The following is a 23518-nucleotide window of genomic DNA, read 5'->3' on the forward strand; positions in this document are numbered from 1 at the left end:
GGCCCCGCCGGACTCGCACTGACGCGCCTTCCCCGACGGCAGCGCGGGGCAGGGCGGGCACCGCCCCCTGCCCTGCTATTGGCCGGCTGCGCGTCCCCCCGCGCTTCCTCCTTCCTCTCACTGGCTCCTTAGCAGTGACGTCCCCGCGCGGGCGCTCCTGACTGGTCCGAGGGGTGCAGCGGAGGCGCCGATTGGCCGCTCCCGCTGCCCTTCTGACGCTGCCCAGCTCTCGCTTCCTGAGGCGGCGGCCCGCCCGCGCCGCCTCCCGTGACCCGCGGCCGCTCCCAGCTGGCGCTTCCCGGCGCTTCCCGCCGCAGTGAGCGGCGTTACGGGGAGCACGGGCCCGGGACAGCCGGGCGCTCTTGCGGCCGGTCTGGGCCGCCCTCCCGCCGCCGTCCCGTTGCCTTGTAGGCCGCCGTCCCGGGCGCAGGATGACCCTTCCGACTCACTGGGACTTCCCGGTGGAGCTGTGCTGCCGGCCCATGGCGTTCGTCACGCTCACCGGCCTGGACGTGGTGTACAACGCCGTGCACCGCGCCGTGTGGGACGCCTTCTGCGCCAACCGCAGAGCCGACCGCGTCCCCATCTCCTTCAAAGTGCTGCCCGGCGACCACGAGTACCCCAAGTGCAGGACGAAGGTAGCGAGCGGTGCCGGGCGCGGCTGCGCCCCGTCCTGGCGGGGTCCCGGCCCGCTGCCCCAGCAGCACGAGCCGCCGGGAGCCGGGATGCGGGACTTGGTGCTCCCGCTGGGGAAGGGCTGTGCTCCAGTCTGCCTGGGGTGCAGCCGGCTGGCACCGCGCTCTGCGGGACCTCGGCTGCCTATTCTCCCTGTGTTGGAGGGGAAGTGGGGGAGCTTCAATTCAGGGAAATTGTGAGGTCGAAGGGGAAGCCGAGGTCGTTGTTATAGAGCGCTGTCGGTGGATAGGAAATCTAGGGACGCCTTAGCTCATGAGCCAGAAGCAGAGAAAGCCCGTATGGTTTACTTTTTAAAGTACTTGCTCCTCTTCTACATAGCATTAAGGTACCGTGTAAAGTTTAAGGTTTAATGAAACCCAAAATTTGACTTTGGATAAACTAGATACTTAATGTCTTCTGAAAAAACCCTAGCCTAATCTATAAATCTTTTCTTTTATAAAACGTTTAACTTAAACTGAGTGAAACACAGCAGAAGGATTATCTCTGCTATTCTCTCTGCTTTGCAATAGTAAATTAAGAAGCAACGTGAATGAGTTTAATTATTGGAAAACTACATGATTCCATGATGCTGGCAAAGACAAAGAATCTGAACTGATGTGTCTTTGCACTGTTTGAGACCCCTGTTTTCAGCTGAGCCTAGTATTTCATGGCAGTGTATGAGACATGTTCCTGAACTTGACGATCTTCTCCAGTCTTCCTGGAATCTGTTGTTCTTTGCTGCTGATATCTCAGACATCAGGCCCTGATGCCTGAGCTGTTGAGGGATATGGCTTAATAGGAAGCAAAGGCTTGAGGGGGACAATGTTAAAGGAAAGATGTCAGTGGGAAGAATGTAGAGGTTATGCCTTCTGCTATAAATGTTTGTAAATGGATTTTGTAGCTTGCTTCAATATCCTCAATATTTTCAGAGGACGTCCTATGAGTGGTATATTCCAAAAGGAATCCTGAAGACTGGTTGGATGAACAAACACCTGAATTTGGTTCCAGCACTTGTGGTGGTATTCTATGAACTAGACTGGGATGAGCCACAGTGGAAGGAAAAACAGTTGGAGTGTGCTACTCGAGTTGAAATTGTCAGGTAGATTTTTTTCACTTGTTTCATAATATACTGCAAGCTAATATAAGTGTGAGTTGTAGAATCTGTTTGCATTCTAGAACATATAATTTTTTTTCTTAAATGAAGGGGAACTTGAAATTTGAATTTTAATATACAGCTCAGAGTAAAGAACTTTTTTAATGGTTTATTTGTAAAACTTAAATAAGTAAAAACAGCCCCTGAAATTTTACTTGCTGAACTCAGCACAATTGTTCTGTCCTAAAAGAGGGAAGACTGCATTCTCTGAATGATGGAGCATATCATGTTTGGCTTTTTCACCTTTGTAGCATTCTTCCAGTGCTTCCATCTAGACTGAAATCTTATTGTGTTCTGGTTATTCAGAAATAAGAAGTGAAATCTTGACACTGTGCTATGTTGTCTTCATTTTAGGCAAAGTTTGCAGGGAAGAAATACCAAAGTTGCTGTGGTTTTGATTCAGAAAAAAACACCATTGCCTCCAGGTACTTGAAAACTTTATGCACAGTTGTGAAGTTCTCATTTTTCAGAAGGCCCAGTGGACTGAGCTGACTTTGGTTTGTCACATTATCTGTGGTTCTTCATCTGATGTCATCTACATTCATTAAATGCACTATGACTGCAGGAAGGTGTAAGGATTAAAAGAGCATTCAGAACAGTTGACCTTGAATATTTGATACTTTTATCCCTGACTTCTCCCTCCTAAGTCCAAGTGCATTTTTGATACACAGTATCAGAGATGGTTTATGTGATAATAATCTCACCTGCCTTCTTGTACACAAGTTGCATTTCAAACATTGTTTGAGATCAGGATAACCAGTAAAAAGCATTGAGAACTTAGAGGAAGGATATTTGGTACCTACAGGAGTCTTTCATCTTAACTTGGTTTTAATTAATAAAATTTTGGAGCCACCTGGAACTGTGAAATGTGATACACTTTACATTTTGTAGAACTACTACTTGCTTTCTAGTGTCTGGAAAACCATTTTTTGTTTTATGTTCTGCTGCTATATGTGTTTGTCTTTTCTGGAGGCTATTGTATTTCAAAAGACATGGGATATTTAATTCTGTGAGAGATGAAAAACTTATATCACACTTGTAATTTTTTTTGCTGAAAACTGAAAGAAAGCTTCTGCAATGTGTTCTGCTGGGTGAAGCACATAGTACTCTGAAAGAAGTAAGAAAGAATGGGCTCTTTATTTTATCTTTATTAGATTTTTCAGTACTGTTTAAAACTTTTGATCTACTTAAGGTTCATAACCTGATCTTTATGCTTTTAGAGCTAGTTTGACATTGCAGCACCACATACCACTTACTTATGGTTTCCTTGACTTTACTAGGGGAAGATGTTATTGCTTCAGAGAGGGCTGCAGCTTTATGTAATGCTTGTGACCTTTCTGGAAAATCACTCTTTGTACTTCCACACACTGATCATCTTGTTGGCTATATTATAAGGTAAGTGACTGTAAACCCCTGTCTGACCCTGGGCTGGCTTACACAGCACCAGGCCTGCTGGCAGCTGATGGTGTACATTTGTCTCAAAGCAGAAGAAGGATCTGCACACAAGAGTTAGCAGAGCTTACTGAAGGGGATTTAAGCTAGACTTAAAGTGGGAAAGGGATAAAACCAGTTTCACTAAATATAAGCCTGTGGTCAGCATGCCAGTGTTGGACTGTTGGTGTGCTAGTGAGGGCCTTCATTCTGCTAGCTCAGTGGAGATAGTAGGTGGAAATCCATACGGTGCTGTGTCCCATTCTGGGCACCTCAGTGCAAGAAAGACATTGAGGTGCTAGAGTGTGTCCAGAGAAGGGCCACAGAGCTGGCAAAAGGTCTGGAGCAAAAGCCTTATGAGGAGCAGCTGAGGGAGCTGGAGGTCTCTGGTCTGGAGAAAAGGAGGCTCAGGGAATACATTATTGCTCTCTACAGCTCTCTGAAAGGAGGCTGTAGTGGAATGCAGGGTGGTCTCTTCCCCAGGGCTTCCCTTCAAGCCGTAGGATAAGAAGAAATGGCTTAAGTTGCATCAGGGGAGATTTAGATTGGATATTAGCAAAAATTTCTTCACCAAAGGGATTATCAAGCATTGGAACAGGCTGCCCTAGGGAAGAGGTTGAGTCACCATTGAAGGTGTATTTAAAAGACACATAGATACTGTGCTTAGGGACAGTAGGATGGGCTTAGTGGTAGACTTGGTAACAGGTTGACAGTTGCATTTGATGATCTTAGAAGTCTTTTCCAATCTAAACAATTCCATGATTCTAATGGAGAATTTGAGAGGTCATAGCTTGAGATGAATGCTATGTGGCACACTCATTGTAGACCAGCAATGAATGTTTTAACCCATTTGCTGGAATTCTTCAGGTTATTCTGATGAATTCCTCACAATTTCATTTCTCTGTGAGGTTGGGTAATGACAGTCAGGGATGATGCTCTTAAAAAAGTATTATTAGATATCCCAAGATGTTCCCCAGGTGGAGGTGAAGTTGGCTTTTTTACTTCTACAGTGGTTTTTGCCCTGCTGCTTCTAGATTATTTTCCATACAGATAGGATTTTAGGTTTAACTCTTAGCAGGCTTTTGGTTTCTCCCCTCTTCCACTTCTTGGCCATATCTCTTTTTGTTTATGCTAAATGGCATCTATCTGGTTGCAAATATGATGTCTGTCCAATCCATGCTGCTCACAAGCTGACACTGGAATTGATCAAAATAGAGTAACTATTACTTCTAGCTTTTCATATTTTTTTGATAAATTGAGATTATAATAACACAACTGGCGCTTCAGCCTTTATTTCCTGCCTGTGTCAGTGCTGTTGCATGTATTCCTCTCTTGAATTCTGATCTTGTTCTAGCTGATTTTACTTCTTGATCATACAACATATGTTCTTTAGATCATTCACAGTCTCATATTGCCTTTGTTGTTATTGTCTTCTTTGTCCTCTCCCCCTGTGAGTTGCCTTGGCTTATTTCTCTTGCAGACAAGTTCCAATGTTATCTCTGCAACTGAGGTAGCTGTTGATAATTGGACAGACTGATGAAACCTAGTCTATACCCATGTAATTTTATTTACTGCTATTTTTTCCTTCACAGTCCTTCCCCCACAGTACAGCAAATAAGATGTTGTTCAGACATATTCTGTGAGCCTCAGCAGGATTTTCTTTTTTTGATTTGGGGGCATCTCTCAACTTTCTATTACCTTGCAAAATCAGAATAGCTTATTCTGAGACTATCTTAAATTAAATATTAAAGTTTTTTGTATGAGAAGTTAGCATATAAAGCTCTCAAATGTACTTGTTCTACTTATTACTATCCCGTTTGTGAAAGGTTTTTGTCTGCAGACTGTTACCCTGTGTAGTAGTTTAAAGAGGAGTTTAGTAATACCACAAGGTTCTTTGCCAACACTAAAGTAAACATGATTAAAAGTAACTTATTTTTAAGAACTTCAGAATATCATTGCATGTGGGAGAAACTTTGTGAAACTTATGAACAACTTTGTTGCAGGTTGGAAAATGCTTTCTATGAGCACGCACAGACTTATTATTATACGGAAATAAGAAGAGTTAAATCTCATAAGGAGTTCTTGAACAAAACCACTCATCAGGTAACATTACCCTATTTTTGAAATACTGTGCAAGTTATATTGCATATTAAAACATGAAAATAAGGGTTTGTTGCTTAAATGTTTTTATTCCCCCCTTCCAATTTGAGATGCCCGCTAAGTATAGGACATAAATCTGTATCTATTTTCTGCAATTCAAACTTTAATTTTGATTGCTTTTGTTCTTACATTTGTCTTTCTCACATCATCCTTAGAAGAGCTGTAGGGCAAAGTTGAGTTCTCAGACTAAAAAAATAACTTCTCATTTATCTACATGATTTAACCTATTTGAGTGCAGTATGCTAAGTTGTGGGATGTGCTTCCCGTAGATATTTGGTACTCAGAGTTACACTTAGTTTCAGTTTTTAACTTTCGCTTTTCAAATCTACTCAGACACATTGTGTTCTGTTGCGATTGCCAGCTTCCCTCTCATGGAAGCTGGAATCCAAGTGGTGAGCTCCAAACCACAGTCAGCTCTGTTGGCATAGAGATTTTGGGGTGTTACAAAGCCTCTCCCTTTTGCCAGGATAACAGGCTTTGAATAGATTAAATCTACTGAAAGATCACCGCTCATGGTGCCAGAACTATTAGGAAACAGTTGCACAGTCAATTTTTCAGCTGTATTATGTAAACCTCTGAAGTTACCACCTGTATCTCTTTGTAGGTGACGAGGTATGTTTAGATGTTTGTGAATGGTGTTCACTGGTTGTGTTTTGCAGCTTTTGTTTGTTAGACACCAGTTCAAAATTGCCTTCTTCAGTGAGCTGAAACAGGATACGCAGAATGCTCTCAAGTAAGACTCATGTTATCTTCCCCCATCCTCTCTCCCCCAAATTATTGCTGTGCTATGCTATGAACTGTGACAAATATTTTTCTGAATGCAAAATTATTTAAACATGTATGTAAGGGGCAAGTTCTTCACTGAGAAGAATGCTCTGGTTGGAAGGCTGCTTTTCACTGTTGGCAGTCCTGTTCTAGAACTTTATTATCATGTGTGATTTAACTCTAATTATTCCTGCTTAGGAATTATAGAACTGCATATAATCTTGTGCATGAACTGAGGGCTCATGAAACAAACATGCTGGAAATCAAGACCATGGCAGGATTTATAAATTACAAGGTAACATACTTCTAGTCTTTGACAACTGTTACGTAAAAGAAAAAAGTTGATGCACCTTTAATGGGGAAAGGTTGTAAAGTTCCGTTTTATATTGCTTTTACAGAGATGGTTTAGAAAGAGTTATCATTGGAACACCAATTATGCTCAGACTTGCAGAGACTTCTGAATTCCACACAAAAGAAAGCTCCTTAGCTGAAGTTCGGGATTATCTTGAAGAATTTGAGTTCATTTGAGATGCAGTCTTCTAAAAGACTGGACTATAACTCTCACTCTGTGCAAGGAGAATGAGCACCAGGACTGCTTGTTCCTGGAATGTTTTTGTCTTCTTGCAAAGCTTTGGCCAATATAGTTCAGTTGCTGTTTGTTAGGGGGAAGAAAGTAACTCTGAAAATCAGTCCATGCTTTTGTGGTATTTTGAGGGATTTTAGGTAAAGCAAAACTATTCCACCTCTTACAAAAATCTTGGAGTTGTATTTCATGAAATTCCATTTACGGACTGTAGTCTTCAAAATAGTGATCTTTCTAGAGGCTCTGAAATTCCCTGTTATATTTAGAAGTAAGTTATGCACTCTTCTGTTGATGTCTTGGGCAAGAAGGGGATGATAAATAGCATTAGATGAAATAGAGGACCACATGGTTTCAGGTGTAGTACATTATGGTTTACATCTATTTTTCTTCCTTTGTTTTTTATGCAATTTTTTTCCCTTCAGAAGTATTTAATATTAGCTGGGGGAGTGCTGGGGTTGAGTGCTAATCCTTAGCAGCCTAACAGTGGTTTTTCATCTTATTTTTATTTTTTCCTAGATCTGTCGCCTCTGTTTTCAGCATAATACTCCACTGGATGCTATTGCACAGTTCAGGAAGCATATTGACCTGTGCAAGAAAAAAATAGGAAGTGCAGAACTGGCTTTTGAGCATGCTGCCTGGATGTCTAAACAGTATGTTTTTGCTTAGTAATGTTTTAGATAAACAGTGAACTTCAGAAGGTTTACTTTTCTAGAGAAAATAAAAATTCTTGGTTCTCTAAGAAGAACATAAAATACACTGTCCTGTTTTGCATTGATCATTGACTACTTTTCTCTTTGAATGAACAGAGTACAAACAAATGCAGCCATAGAACTTAGATGCAGAAGTTCAGAGAAATATCACATGCCTTGAGTAACCAGAACTTTTATTTGTAGGGTACCTTTCAGTTCATATTGCTGTTCTGTACATCATCTTGGTTATAAATGTTTTTTAAACAGGTTTCAGGCTTTTGGTGACTTGTTTGATGAAGCAATTAAGCTGGGATTGACAGCAATTCAAACTCAGAATCCAGGTTTCTATTACCAGCAGGCAGCCTACTATGCACAGGAACGGAAACAACTAGCAAGTATGCTTTGTAACCATGATGTAAGTTGGGAGGGAAAAATGCTCTGTAATTAACCAGATAGTGACTTTGCTAATGTAGTCCTAAATGGAAGTGGAACAATCTGTAATATGTGTAAATGAAATCCAAGGGAAGTATATGTGCCTGTGATGAATGTTAACGTTGTGTGTATTTGTAATATATGGAAAGAGTTGCCCCAGAAAATGCATTAGTATTTATGTTATTACAAATAATTCTGACTTTTATTTTTTTAAATTTGTTTTTAATAATTTACTTTCTACATCGCTGGATACTTGAAAACTCACTTTGTTTTTCCAGTATATTTATATATGCACTGTTGCCTGGTGACTTATAGGAAGCAGAGAAACAAGAGCATTAGTACTAGGATATGGGGGGGTTGTTTTCGTGTTTTTCTAACACTTGCCTGGCAGAAGATTAAACAGGAACCTTTTTAATTACCACATTTGAATTTACAGTCCTCTGTGACATATCCCAATCCGGATCCCCTGGAGACACAAACTGGAGTGCTTGACTTCTATGGGCAAAGACCATGGCGGCAAGGAATATTAAGTATGTTTCTCCACTGCTACAGAAATATAAGCTTGAATCCTTATTTGAGATCAGATTAGAAAATGGATAATTTGTGTTAACGTACACATGTTAAATGTTAAAAGATGCAGTATATGGCCTCGATGGTTTAACTGTAATTTTCTGATTTTGGGTAGATTCTTTAAAACAAGGGGAAAGATAGTTGTGTTGTAGAATTTCCCTTCTAGGGAGATAGAGCTGCCTGTGAGGTAAAAGAATATGTGATTGTGTTTGAGTTGAAGCTTGCATTGCATATTGCGCATGTTATAAATTGTTCCCTTTGGGTCTGGGCAGAATTCAGGTTTCATGGATTTTTTCATCATCTTATGCAGGCTTTGATCTTTCTGATCCTGAAAAGGAGAAGATGGGGATTTTATCTCTACAGTTAAAAGAGAAAAATGTTCTTCACTCGGTAAGTCTTACTCTTTAAAAAAAAAAAATCTGTTTCTTTAACATGGCACTAATGTTTGCATATATAATGATATCAGTAATGGTTTTATCTGCTAGGAGCTAATAATCACTTTGTTGAGTAATGCTGTCGCACAGTTCAAGAAATACAAATGTCCAAGAATGAAAAGTCATTTGAGTGAGTATAGATAATCAGATGCATTTTTTAAATTTAATTTTGCTCAGATTTTAATTGTGATCTGGAATTTTTTTCATTTTTTTTTTCAGTGGTTCAAATGGGAGAAGAATATTACTATGCTAAAGATTATGCCAAAGCTTTGAAGTGAGTATCATTCATGATTGCTTCTTTTATGTTCCGTCTTCTCACTGAGACCCCATGTCTTATTGCTATGGAATAATGTTGGAAGCTTGTATGAGATGCTCCTTGTATCTGGCTGTGATTGAAGCACAAGCTATTGAGTCTATGAGCCCCACTTATATTAAAGAAAGTCATGCAGATGAGTCAGTTATTACAGCATAAAAACTTCCTGCTCTGAGCTGTTGTGGGAATTGGCATATTGGGCAAATATCTATTTCTAGCTCATTGATTGAGTGCTGTCTATCTGTCTCTCTTGTTTGAAGTAGGAGAGATGTATTTACTCGATAATAGCTGACTGGACTTTACATGGAAGAGAGTAATGATAGGATAAAGATCAGTTTGTGTCAAACCTGATTGTTCTATGAACAAGCATTTTTTATGTTAGGTAGATTTCTTTTAAGTAGGCTGAAATTCTTGTCTTAAATAGTTGAGAAGAGTTTAAAAATGTCACTTCTTTGCTAGTAACAGCAAACAGTGGTCAGTATTAGGAACAGATTAAGGTGTGTATCAGTTTTGCCTGATAAAGATTGATGCAAATGTTTGGACCTTTGAAACCCTTGAAGGGAGATAGGAACGGGATAGGAAGCAGGAGAGAAAAGAAACATCTTGGCATAAGGAACATTAAATTTCTTCAGTTTGGAAGGGGACTTTATTGTGGGGGTTTTGTTTGCTTTCCTAAGTACTTACTGCATATTCAGTAGTAAGGCATATTTTTAATGCAATATTGGACTAAGGTACTTCTTGTACCCAAGTCCAGTTGCTGTTTTGCTAGTTCTTTATATGAAGACAGATGAGTTTGCTTGTTGTTCTCTTGTGAAAGTTTTTCTAGCTCAAAATAGAAAATTCAGATAATAAATGTTTCTTTATCATAGTTTCATGCTGTTTTTGATAAATCATTGCCTTGTCTAAACAGTAGACTTTTATCTAGCATTGGTATTAGTGAAGATGAATTTTGAATGATACCAGATAAATGCAAGCTTCTAAAAAATATTGGTGAATATAACTTGTTTCCTCTCAACTTTGCTGTGTTGCAGGCTCTTGGATTATGTTATGTGTGAATATCGCAGCGAAGGATGGTGGACCCTCCTCACTTCCATATTGACAACAGCACTCAAATGTTCATATCTGATGGCCCAGCTGAAAGATTATATAATGTACTCTTTAGAGCTACTGGGCAGAGGTATTATTTTAAGAATATTTTGAAATATGACAAATCATTGTCAGACACAGTGCTTACAGTACTTCAAAGTATTTGACTACAAAATAACTGTGTACTTGTGCTGGATTTTTACTGCCTGCTGTGCTACGCTGGGAGTTGCGTTGTCTTTCTCTTCTATTATCAAATTCCTTGCATTCAAACAGACTGTGTCAGGGTGTCTGAGACAGAGCTTCATTTGACACTGTTCAAATAGTGTAACAGGAACTTCCTGAGGTTTGGGATGGGAAAGAACTGTAGTGTAGCTAAAAGAGAAAAACATTTTTCCTAGTAACAAAGCTAACACAATTTTTCTGGACTTTAATACGCTTCTCCCAGATTCTTTATAGAACTGTGCTGATGAAATATGTTTGTGGGATGTTTCAGGGAAAAAATGTAGCATTGGGTGGCTCCACAGTAACAATGTAAGCACTTGGGTCTGTGTAATGCCTGCTCCTTGACAGTGCAGAAATGATCCCTTTTGGGCCCTAAGTTGCTAATACCACTCTTAGTGCAGGTGTGGTAAAAATGGGTTTGCATATTCTTAGAGCTAGCCAGGTTACTCTGCTTTGTATTGAAATTAGAAAATGGTGGGAAACTACCTTTCTTCAAGAAAATAATGGTTATTTTAAGTAGTCCTTGTTTCTTCCTGTCACCTTCTGTAGTTGTTTTTTTCTAGTATTATCTGAGCTGGCCTCTGCGTGTTCCAAACTTGTCTATGCTTTCTTCTGTTTTTAAACATAAACAACGGGGAGGTATAAGTATTATTCTTCTGAGGCTTTGCTCCAATAAATTACAAAATGCTTGTCTAATCAAAAAAATTTTACTTGGTTCCAGTGAAAGTAAGAGATAACATTTAAAATGGGAATGTCCGTTACTAGTAGATTCATGTTAGAATTTTTTTCCCTCTGGAATGTGTTATTTGAAAGATGCAATGTGAGGGAAAGATTTACTATTAAGTTAAAAAAAAAAGAGAGACCCTTGCTTCTGTCTTGTAATCTTTGTTTTGTTCTCTTTATTAGCATCTACTCTTAAAGAAGATCAGAAGTCTCGAGTAGAAAAAAATCTCATAAAAGTTCTGATGGTAAGTGGCAGAACTTCCTTTTAAATAATCCTAAGAGTGGTCAGTGTCTGGTAACCTTCTTTTATTATTCTTTGTAATCCTTTGGCTACATACAGAATGAAAGCCCCGATCCTGAACCTGATTGTGACACTGCTGCTGTGAAAGCATCACAGAAATTGTGGGCTGACCGTGTTTCCTTGGCAGGCAGTAATATTTTTACAATAGAAGTCCAAGATTTTATACCATTTGGTAAGTAAAAAAGCAAATTTACACCAGATCATAAATTTGGATGTAGTTATACCTTGAAAATAATTAATTAGGATGAAAATATGAAGGGTGTATTAAAACTAACAACACTGTTCCAGCCTTGCACTGTTCCTTGTCTAAATCAACGAGATAAGAAATAATGAGAGAAGTCAGTGGTCTCTTATCCCTGATATGGATTGCCAAAGAATTCCCTGCTTTTTGGGAAACCTCTGACATTCTGGTGTGCTTTGAAGTAGGACTGTGAGGAAAGAGGTCAGAATGCGTGCAAAGTAGTATTTGCCATTGAAAAGGCAACATGAGTGACATCCAAATAGAGGACTGTCTATTTTTCTGGTGGGCATCTGCATCTCCTCTCCTGTGCAAAGGTTTTGGCCAAGTGCTGTAAAGTGGATTTCTGTGACAGTGTTAGTAGCCAAATTTGTCCTCTTGCAAAACAGAGTTGTAAAAGTATACACAGAACAGTTCTTGCCACAATCATTTCAGGAGTGTGCTTCTGGAATTTAATGTTATAGTTTATCTGGAATTTAATGTTATAGTTTATGTTTAACACTTCTTGTTTCTTTTTGCTTTTTCTATTCTTTTTTAATTCCAGTACAGTGCAAAGCAAAATTTCTTGCTCCTAGTTTTCATGTTGATGTTCCTGTGCAGTTTGATGTATACTTGAGAGCTGATTGTCCTCATCCTATCAGGTTTTCCAAGCTCTGCATCAGTTTCAATAATCAGGTACCTCTGTTTTAACTATCACTGACCTAATGATAGAAACTTATAATAAGAATGGAATAACATCTTATTGGTTTTAAACATTAAAAAAAAATCAAAATTTTTTTCCAAAAATTATGTTAATACTTAAGCTGAAAGATGTTTGGGTTTTTAATGCATTATCTGTCGCTTTTGACAAGTATATTGATACTGGAATAAGACTCTGAAATGCAGATTAGTTCATCTGTCATATCTGGAATTTTTTATGAAACTTGCTAAGGTTTCAGAAGGATCAGGTTAATGTCTTACATATTCTGATTCATGAAGTTATATTAATATAATGGATATCTTGTGTCAAAGAATTGCAGCGTAATTACTTGCTAGTCTAACTTTGATACTGTGAAAAGTAGGAAAAACCCAGTTTGATCCAGTAGCACAGAGAGCACAGAGCTTTAATATTTGCAATACTGCCATTACACTCTAAAGATGTGTTCTGTCTGAATATATCAACTTTTTTCCCCTCTCCTCCATTGTAGGATTACAATCAATACTGTGTTGTTGAAGAAGCCTATCAGAAAAGTGATATTCTAGAACAGTCATCACAAGGAACAATGTGCTTAGTGCCTGGCAAAACAAGAAAGTTCTCTTTCAAATTTGTTGCAAAAACTGAAGATGTAGGAAAGAAGATTGAGGTTTGTCCATTGTTTTTTACCCTTCTTACTGTTACATACAGTGAACTCAAACTGCATCTAATCTGGCACCAGTTAAAAAGCTACTGCAGTTCTGAATGTCTGAATTCTTGAAACTGAGTAACAAAAGTGAGTGAAACTATTGACAGTGACAAAACACAAAGACAATCAAAAATTGAAGGATTGTTTCAGGAAATTTTCTAACTTCTTTTTAATATGTGCAGTACTGAAAAAGGGAGTGGTGGTATAGTGCTATGGGAGGGTAGAAAATTTCAGCCTATTACACTGCTTGCACCTGAACATGGATGCTTTATCCACTGCTGTTTCATTAAATTAAATCCTGGGGTGGTGAGGTTTTCAGTCCCCAAGCTGTCAGAAGCTTTTTGATGGTACATGTATTTATTATGCATGGAAAGCTGTTTCCTACAATAGGTGGTTGGAAGGCTCACCAATGGATGTTTAAATTTGTGTCTATCAGATCACTTCTGTGGATTTGATCCTGGGAAGTGAATCTGGCCGCTGTGTGATTCTGAACTGGCGAGGAGGAGGGGGAGATGCTTCCTCATCTCAAGAAGCATTGCAGGCAGCACGGTCCTTCAAGCGAAGACCAAAGCTTCCAGACAGTGAAGTGCACTGGGACACGTTGACTATTCAGGCAAGCACGATGTGAGTAATTGGGGTTCCAAACTGGTCTTTTTTATTGAGTTGTTCCCATCATGTTGTTTTTCAGGAGTCTCACATCTCTTAGTTTAATAGGCCACCAGTTGTGGGAGCTTTCTTAAACAGTAAGGTGTTTTAGCCTCCTTTAAATTAGGCTTTAAAGCAGGTTATTTAAGGAAGATACAATAACTGAGTCTTTTCTCTTAAAGGATTATTTCTAGAGTGCCGAACATTTCTGTTCAGCTGCGTCATGAACCTCCAGCCCTGACTAATGAAATGTATTGTTTGATTGTGACAGTCCAGTCACATGAGGAGACAGTGGCCAAAGATGTCAAGCTTACAGCAGGTTTAAAGCCAGGTATTTGGGGATATTTTCTATTAATCCAGCAGTCTCATAATTGACTCCTTTTTGTGGATATTTTCTATTAATCCAGCAGTCTCATAATTGACTCCTTTTTGTGGATGCCATGCAGAGAGATACAGTAAACTGTTTTCTTGCAGTAATTAAAAGCCAAACCAAAGTGAAAGTTGGGAATGATGAAATACTAGTGGTAAGAATAACAGCTAACAGATTCTTCCAGTTACGATTATTTCAACCACTGCTTGTCTGTGGTGCTTACATGGGTATTTTTAGAATATAAATCTTTACAAGTTTGAAAGAAAATGTGAAAGCTTTTGAATTCCTTTCTAACTTTTCATTCAATTTGCTTGTAACTAAATTTTCCTTTTCCCCAGAGATCTTTTTCTTACTGAGCTGAAAGCGCTAGACAGTGATAATTAAATGTTTTCTAAGTATAGACTTTATGCATTTTCTCACACATCCACCCTCCTTATTTTGTTTTCCCTGCCCTGGACAGAATGGTTTGGTTCTTAAACCACTTGAAATTTGGGGAGCAATGGAGCACTGAAGCAGTACTTTTTAAAAAGCAAAGCAAAAAAATGCAAATATTGTACATCTAAGTCCTACCTATCTGTATGTAGAAATTGCTGACAGTTTTCAGTATGCGAAGCCCAAATGTTATACTTGGTATGCCTCTTTTTTAGCAATTATCCTGAAAGACAAAAATATTTTTAAGACACTAACTGGCATATAGGCTGCCATATGTTCCATGTATTTTGAAATAGAACCTTGTTTTCTATAGTGTTGTATGGTTCATTAAAGTCAGTGGAGTATTCTTGAAACTTGTTTAATTGGATGTTTGGGCTTGGCTCCTGAAGCAGTGTTTAATAGATGGTCTTTGTTTTTCTTAGTTTTTTTTATTTTCCTTGCTCGATCTAATTTCTTTAACATGGGATATGCAAGGTCAGTATGGGTTTGCTGATTGTATTAAAAGAACAAGTGAAATCTGACATTTCATTTATTAGCAAGGTGATGTATTTTCCGCAGTTGGAACTCTTTGGCAAGATGTAGCTTGTTTTGCTTTGAAAATTATCCCAGGTAATTGCAGTAATGCCATTATTCTAGTTAAGCTCTGACTGAAGAATGGTGTCATTTAACATCTATACATTTCTTTTTATGTATTTTCAACACCAACTTGAAAGAAAAGTTTAAAAAAATATGTGAAATCATTAAACCATGTTCTTGAAAACAAAGGAGTCACAGAACAGTGAAACTTCCTTTCTACTTCATTATAGAGTATCAAGATAAACTTGGATCACACAGCCCTGTTGTGTTACATAGATGTTAGGGAACATCTAGATATGATTTCTGATTTTTGAGGTTTTTTTTTTTTCCTGGCCAAAGAGATGAAACAAGAAACTTGCAAGGGTGCAAATGCTTCAACTTGGAAAATTTTGAGGTGTTGTCAAATTTATCTTCTGGTGGTACTTTTTAAAGATTCTCTCGACAAAATGAACTCTGTTAATTCCTCATACATTGCTTTTTGAGATTTTTTTTTTGTTTGTTTTTTGACTTTTAGTTATTGTTAGGATGTGAACACTGTTTTTAATCCTAGGACAAGATGCCAACCTGACTCAGAAAACTCAGGTGACTCTTCATGGAACAGATGCATGTGACGACTCTTTTCCTGCACTGCTTCCTGATATCCCTGTAGGAGACTTGCAACCAGGGGAAAAGGTCAAGGCTTAAAAAACCTTACTTCTATATCACACTCAAGAAAATAGGGACCAACTAATAAAAGACTCTCTTAGACAGACTTCAGTTTCCTTTCTGGTATCTGAACCAATAAATTAAGTGCTTATGGCATATTTTGCCTACTGTTTACATGTAGTTTAGTATTCCTTTAATGAGATCACCTTTTGGACTAAATTGGAGATTAAGGTATGTTCTGGGTTTGATGATACAGCTGGGAGATATGAAATAAAGAGGCTAATTTCAACTGCTAATGAAATGCACTGCTTAATGGACAGTAGATAATAGTCAGCAAGTGTGATTCAAGATGGTAGAGGATCAAATATGCATTAAACTGAAGTGACTAGTAAGTTAGAAGTTGGTTGTGTTGTATATTACACAGTTATGGTTCTTTTTTTGTATTGTTAAGTAACAGACAAGAATCTGGAATAAGCAAATCTGGTGATGCAGCTGGAGTTGTGCTGCTCTGGTAAAAATCATTCTCTGTATGATCCACATTGTGCATTGTAGGAGATACATTATGGTCAAAATAATGCCCATTCTACTGTTGTCCTGTTGGACCAAGTCAGATATTAACAACTTTTGGGCAGCCCTAGGCCTAATTAATTTAGTTTAGATATAGCTCATACAGTCTCCTTTATTTTGCAGCTGGAAAAACCAATATACATCCGTTGTGGAACAGTTGGTGCAAGAATGTTTCTGTTTTACATTTCTTACTTAATCAACACTGTTGTTGAGGGGAAAGAAATCCTCTGCAGGTGTCACCGGGTAGGTTTTAAAGATGCACCATTTGCATTTTATAGAGATAAATTTGTGAAATAGAAGAAATACTCTAAAAGCTGAAATTTAATTGCTATCTTAGAACCCTTTCCAGAAGAGAATAAATACTAAATCAGCAGTATGGTAGTTCTTTTTAGCATGAGCAGTTCCATAATTATTAGGAGAAGAAAAGTTTTTTATATTTATTTATAAATATCTTTAAAGATACGTTCTTCCCTTGGGAGGACTTGGTTAAAATAATGATTAGAAGTAACTTTACATTAATAATCTTTGACATCAATAGCCAGGCCTTAAGCTGAATATAACTTTTTTTCCTCTCTTCTTCCCATCCTTTTCATTGCCTCTAAAGGATGAAACTGTAACCATAGACACAGTATTTCCTTTTGATGTTGCTGTGAAATTTGTTTCCACAAAGGTATGTGTTTGAAAAGTTGTTCATGCTTTGGAATCACAGCACTTTGGAGTCACACCTTGTTTAGTGAGAAATAGTCAGAGCTTGTGTGTGTCTTGACAGCTGGAGCACTTGGACAGAGTATTTGCAGATATACCATTTTTACTGATGACGGACATCCTGAGTGCCTCTCCTTGGCCTCTCACGATTGTAACAAGCCAGTTACAGCTGTCAGCTTCCATGACCCCAGTAGATCAACTGGAATCTTTTGTGGAGAATGGTAAGTTTTCTTAGAGTATGTTCTCTATTGGGAGGATACTTTTTGCATTTATTGGGAGTAATAAAGGGGGACATTTTAAATAGTGTTTGCTTTTTGAACTGCAAGTAGAAGAAAGCTGCTTAGTACTCTAGTTGCTTGCCAGAATACAACTTGGACAACAGAATGCTTTAAAATGTAGTTCTGCTTCACTAGGTCAACTAAATAGACTTGGATGATGGATGGTAAACAAAATTCTAAATTAAATAGACATGAGGGAAACCACCTAAAGTACTTCTGAAATGCAACTTGTTACATATCCATATGAAAAGATATTCAGTATTTCCAGTGTTTCTGGGCCATATATATTGCTTTCTGGAATGCAAACACTTTACTATGTAAAGTAATGTATGTACCATATGGTACAAACCAAGGTATGTCCAATAGAGGCAGTGTCCAAAGGCCAGTGATCCATGTCCATGATTGCAGTCACAAAACTGAAAAATGTGAAGCTAGAAAGGGTAGGTTATAAAGAATAACAGGTAGTAACCATGTTTTTTTTAATATTATTGCAGTTTAGTAACTTATTACTTGCATTTTAAAAAGTTATCTTGAAGATCTCAGCCATTAAAACTACAGTGTGTTAGCCTTAAAGTTAAATAAGTGGAGTAATTAAAAGTAGAGCTGATCCAAAATCTTCCAACAAAACATTGTCTTTGCATTTGTGGCATCAGAGATGTGAATTATGTGTTTTGTCAGAATTTTGGATCCAATGAGGTATTCTGGGTGGCTGCCTGACTGTGGGGAAGTTGTCTACTCAAGTGATCAAGGACTTGCAAGGCTCTACTTGCTCTGTTCAAGGGTTGCCTGGCAAAAAGCAATTACTTCCCAGGTCCTTTAGTCTTCAAATTATGACATTTCATCTTCACCTCTGGCACCTTGTGCTTCATGGCTTCTGGTTGATGCTGCTAAAGAGCTAAGTGCCAGGACATATGAACCCTGTAGGTATCAACCGTTCAGCTGTCCATTTTTTGGTTGATGGGGTTTTTTTAAATATTAATGGTAAATTTTGAAAGACTGTACTTCGTACTTAGTACTTTTTAAAAATCACTCTCTACATGAAAAGTACTTTTTTTTTTTTTTTGAGTGGAGAAAAAAGAAAAGAAGAAAAAGTGAGAACTCAGTTTCACTGAAAAGCCAAAAAGCCAGGTCTCATTTGAGAGGGAAAGGGAATGTATCCGTGTTCATTTTAATTTTCAAGCATCAGAGGCATCTTATGCTTATGTCTTGGAATCTGCTGTAGAAGTATAGAATTTGAATTGGCATTATTTTGCTTTTTGTGTGTGTTTATGAACTCTAAATTTGCAGTGACTCATTCTATGCGTACATTACAATATTATAATGCTGTTCAGAAGGTAAAGTGACATTTATTTGTGTATGTTACCCTTTCATGTATTGGAACACTTCCCAATCTATTGGATTTATACATTACGTAGGTATACTTTGCAAAGCACTTCAAAGGCCTTTCTGGCTGAATGTTTGTGTCATATTGCATTTCTAGACTTGGTGGCTTAGGCTGTTTTTATGCTTTGGTTTTAAACAAAATCTTGCTGATAGTTGTTTTACAGACAGGTGAGAGTGCCAGTGAGTGCTTTTGCCTTCGATGTCCTCCAGTTACTAATGCTAGTGGAGTGGCAACTGGATGTTATATAATTTCCTGGAAGAGGTAAGCATCTATTTGCCTTAATAAGGAGAGGAAGTAAGCTCATTTTTTTTTAGGAATGATGGTGGGTTGTTAGTTTGGGTTTTTTTGGGTGTGGGGAGGAGTGCAACAAACAAAAAAGTTTTGTATTTTCCTGTAACAAGCACCATCTAGACTTTGGACCTACTAATTATTATTTAGTTTATATACTTACTTGATACTTTATGTAGTATAATATTCAACATGGTCTGCATTTGACTTTTTCCTGCAGAAGTTCACCTGTGGAAAGTGTACCTGTTGTTAACACAGTCATCACTCTACCACATGTGATTGTAGAGAGCATTCCCCTCCACGTTAATGCAGGTAATATTAATTTGGCAACATACATGTCCCATTTAGAATTTTTAACACTGCCAAAATTTTTACAGCATGCAGAGATTCAATTTACTGTAGCAGAGTACAGAAAAGTGGTGCTGAATATTATGGAGCTAGAGAAAGAAACTGCCTCAAGGCTTGCTCTTCTTTCCCCACTTGAAGGGAAGAGGAGGTAGGTAGTTACACAAATGTGTTCTCCTAAAAGCTGTCAGTGGAGCTGACATAGTACTGGACTTGTGTTATAAGGCAGCACATGGACTGGAGTTACCTCTGCTGGCTTCCCAGTAGCTTTCTCTAGATGCCTGTGGCAACAATTGTTCCATCCACCCACATTCTGGGTGTATCCCAGGAAGAAACAGGCTGGAGAGCTAGAGATGTGTGTTGGCAGGTGAAATGCTTCTCTTCTAGCACTTCACCTGCACAAAAGGAGAGGAGGATTGAAATGCCCACCAAACACACATAATTTCAGTGTTTTCCTCTGCTTGGTTTCATTTGTACTGAGATTCTTCCACTATCCTCCTATCCTGTTACACTTTGAAAGAGCTTCCTGACAGTATCTGATTAGATTTTGGTAAGCTGAAAATAGTCAGCAGCAATGGAAGTGGCTTCCCAGTTAGTATTCTTGGGCAGTGTTGGCAGCTGGGAGGCTTGTAACTAGATGTTGAAACATGGTACTGAAAAACTAATGAAGCTGTGCTCTGTTGTTTAATCTGTTTTTTAAAAAAATTGTCAGAAGTGCTTTAGATGCCTAGTTCTTGCATTTTTTTTCTTAACTTTTCACTGCTTTTTGCAATACTTTTTTTTTTTTTTTTTTTTTTTTGAATGGAACTTGAAGATGTGTTTTGTATTTGAGATTACTTTCTTTCTTTCTTTCCAAAGATCTTCCATCATTTGGTCGAGTCCGAGAGTCCTTACCTGTCAGATATCACCTGCAAAATAAGACCAATTTAGTCCAGGATGTGGAGGTGTCCGTGGAACCCAGCGATGCCTTCATGTTCTCTGGCCTTAAACAGGTATAGAATTGTCACATCCACTGATCCTGCTGGTTTATCTGGTAGTGAGGAATACACTGATCATACACTGATGTACAGAGAGGACAAACTCATTGGTTTTCAGGTGTTTAAAGTATGATAAATTCTGTCTGGAAGACCATATGAATGCAGACTCCCATTTTAAAAAGGCCTAGATGGAAGCCTGCCTAGGGGCTATTTGTCATGTTGTTGTTGGCTAGCATGATGTTTCAGAAGCAATATTTTAACTAGAACTGGAAATTAGTTGCATTCTTTCCAGCTTCAGAAAGTAACCAGTGCATAAATAGAAAGTAAACAGAACTTTCGGACACGGAACTTACCTATGGTTGTGACTTTCTTTTCTTCTTTTTTTAAGATCCGACTAAGAATCCTTCCTGGCACGCAGCAGGAAATGTTATATAACTTCTATCCTCTGATGGCTGGGTATCAGCAGTTACCTTCTCTTCACGTTAACCTGGTGCGATTCCCCAACTTCACCAATCAGTTGCTCAGACGTTTCATACCGACACACATTTTTGTAAAGGTAAGGGGGTGTGAGGAATGACTTGTTTTTAAAGGCTCCCCTTGGGGATGCACAGGCTCTGGGGACAACCACCCAGCTGTGTTCAAAGCTGAGTGTCTCTAAGCAGACTAAAGTGTCCAGCTTGTAACAGGGTTACTCGCTTTGAAAAATCTTGTGTTGTGCATTGGTGTTGTCAGTCAAAATCTTCAGGAAATCTGTTTCAGTGCAGTATGTATTTGGTTGCCATTAGATGAACGAACTGAATGCGTTTGTCATGTTCCTGTTATTTTGTTCCTTGTCTCACTCTAAAATGAGTTAAAATTGCCTCTATTTTAAGCATAGTAGAGTGAGCTAAATAATCAAATACTTTTATTACCGTAATTCATAGCACTTCTGAAATAAGTGTTTGAGCATCGCATATGACTAGGTTCAGAGACACTGTAGCATCCCACACCTCCCTAAATAACTTCTAAAAACACATTCTGTGAGTGAATCAGTCTAGATTTTTTTTTCATAAGTGGTATATCTTTGAATCAGTTCAATCATGCCATGAAAAGCAGACTTTTTGACTCCTCAAGAATCATTTAAATCCATTTTCCCCAAACAGAGGTTTCTCATTCCACTGCTGCTGTCTCCAGAATATTTTGTTCACTGTTTATTCAGACTTTTAACAAGCAAGGAGCCCAAAGACTTGTTTATATGATTTGAGATGGGCTTGCTCAGACATCTGTAATCATGTTTCTAGGAAACAGGCCTGGCTTTATTTCAATTTTATTTTAACCAAAAGAGATAGGCAGAACTTACTTTTTGAGAATGCTGGCAGTCACTGGCTCTTCAAGACTGGTTGTTGGGGTGTCCTCCTAGGTAATTAGAAGAGGCATTTTTTCTCAAAAGCATGGTGTTCATAAAGCTCCTGTGGACTCCCAAGCTTCATGATTCTGTGCTTTACTTTGGAGTTCTCAGAACCTTAGAAAAACTTACTGTAAGGATGCCTTTTCTTCTTTAAAACTTCTTCCTTTCTCTTTCTATCTCTAGTGATGTTGCTTAAAATTCCTCCAAGAAACTGTCAGTCTAATTCCTGTTTTACACCTCAATAATTATTAGTTATCTATAGTGTAGTAATCCTCAGAGCTCTGATCAGCCAGGCCTTGTGCTAAGCTGTGCAGCTGTGTGTGGAGAAGGCATTTAACAGGGCAGTTGAGGAGCTGAGGCCTCTATCAAGTACTCATGGGGCCAAACTGAAATTCCAGTTGGATGTCCTCTGTGTTTGTGCCACTACTGGAAACCTTTAGAAGTAGGATAAGCTTAATGCTACGCTTGGGTACCAGAGTTACATTGGCAACACAGTGTATTGCAGAGTTAGTTTCCTAGTAGTCTATCTTTTCTGTCTGGGTATGGGTTTTTTGACTGGGTTTGGGTTTTTTGAGGGGACTTTGTTTGGGTGGCTTGTTGTTTTTGGTTTTTTTTAATTTTCTCTCTTTATTTTCTTAAAGCCTCAGGGTCGTCAAGCAGATGACAACTCGATTGCAGCTGCATAACTTTGAGACCTGTACCTCTGCACTTAAAGAAATGGGATGTTGCACAGAATATGTAAAGCTCACTTTGGAAACATGGCTTTGATCAAACCATAAGAATTAAATTTTATTTTGAAATTAGTACTCTTAGCAGAACTAATGTTTAAAAAAAACCTAGTGTTTCATAGACTTTCTTTAAGGGATAAACACATGGGGAAATCTTGGTGCTTTATTTAATGGGAGCATTCTTTTGAAGTTAATTTTGAATGTCAAACTCTTTAAAAGTATTATTGAGGCATATTAAGTGTCTGGAGTATTTAAGTGAAGAAATGCTAATTCATTTGACCAAACCTGAAAGATGTTTTCACAGTTAACAGTTTAAGTGCAAAGTCTGTGTTTACTATTAAGAGATTTACAACATTGAAAATTACCATTTTTTACAGAAGTTTGTCCTGTGCCACTTGTGTTGAAGACAGAGCAGGTTGTGCAGTAGCACTGTAATTTACAAATGGTTCTGTCCTACTGTTGCAATTGAGCAGCTTACTAGTCCTTTAAAACCATAACTCTCAAAAGGCACTATTTCTCCTGGGTAAGCCATACATCCAATTTTGAATTCAGCAGCTAGTCTAAATAATAGAGATTCAGTCATACCAGTTGAGCTATCCAACCTGGAGCTGATGTGATTTGGGGTTACTTTTACACACACAGCTTCCAGGTTAAAAACATGTCTTGATAGTCTCCTGCTGTATGAATTTAAAAAATAGACATCCTACTGTTGTACAGCTCTGGATGAACTGGTGTGTAAAGTACAGTAAAATATGTATATATAAAAAATTGCATTGTGAAAATTTGCGTTGTTTAACTTTCTAAATAATTACATTTTGATTGCTTGGGAAATACCTTATTTATTGTCAAAGTGAAGTTCTAATAAACTGCTTGTGACAGAGTACTTCTGAAACTGTGCCTAACTGCATTGCTTTTACAGTTTTTTCCTAACTCTGATTTCACATGTGGGCTGATGCATCCATTTATGGCGCTGAAGTCCAGAATAACAGCTGTGATACTTGAAGGAAAGCGTGAGTGAAGTCCTGAAAAAATAT

General features: G+C 38.3%; 1 protein-coding gene across 1 annotated transcript; it reads left to right on the forward strand.

Annotated features, from left to right (window-relative positions):
* Positions 1-252: 252 nt before the first annotated feature.
* Positions 253-23376, forward strand: TRAPPC11 (trafficking protein particle complex 11). The gene is made up of 29 exons (XM_015625487.3): positions 253-638; positions 1605-1774; positions 2183-2253; positions 3109-3223; positions 5263-5362; positions 6079-6152; positions 6383-6479; positions 7284-7417; positions 7724-7871; positions 8325-8418; positions 8769-8848; positions 8944-9022; positions 9112-9166; positions 10237-10382; positions 11420-11481; positions 11577-11709; positions 12320-12450; positions 12963-13118; positions 13594-13781; positions 13985-14133; positions 15731-15852; positions 16516-16635; positions 16997-17062; positions 17162-17318; positions 18912-19020; positions 19268-19359; positions 20251-20384; positions 20758-20925; positions 22398-23376. The coding sequence occupies exons 1-29, from the start codon at positions 432-434 to the stop codon at positions 22440-22442; spliced, it is 3402 nt and encodes a 1133-aa protein (XP_015480973.1). The 5' UTR covers positions 253-431; the 3' UTR covers positions 22443-23376.
* The last annotated feature ends 142 nt before the right edge of the window (positions 23377-23518 follow it).

The sequence above is a fragment of the Parus major genome, chromosome 4 (assembly GCF_001522545.3).
Source record: "Parus major isolate Abel chromosome 4, Parus_major1.1, whole genome shotgun sequence".
Classification (NCBI taxonomy): Eukaryota; Metazoa; Chordata; class Aves; order Passeriformes; family Paridae; genus Parus; species Parus major.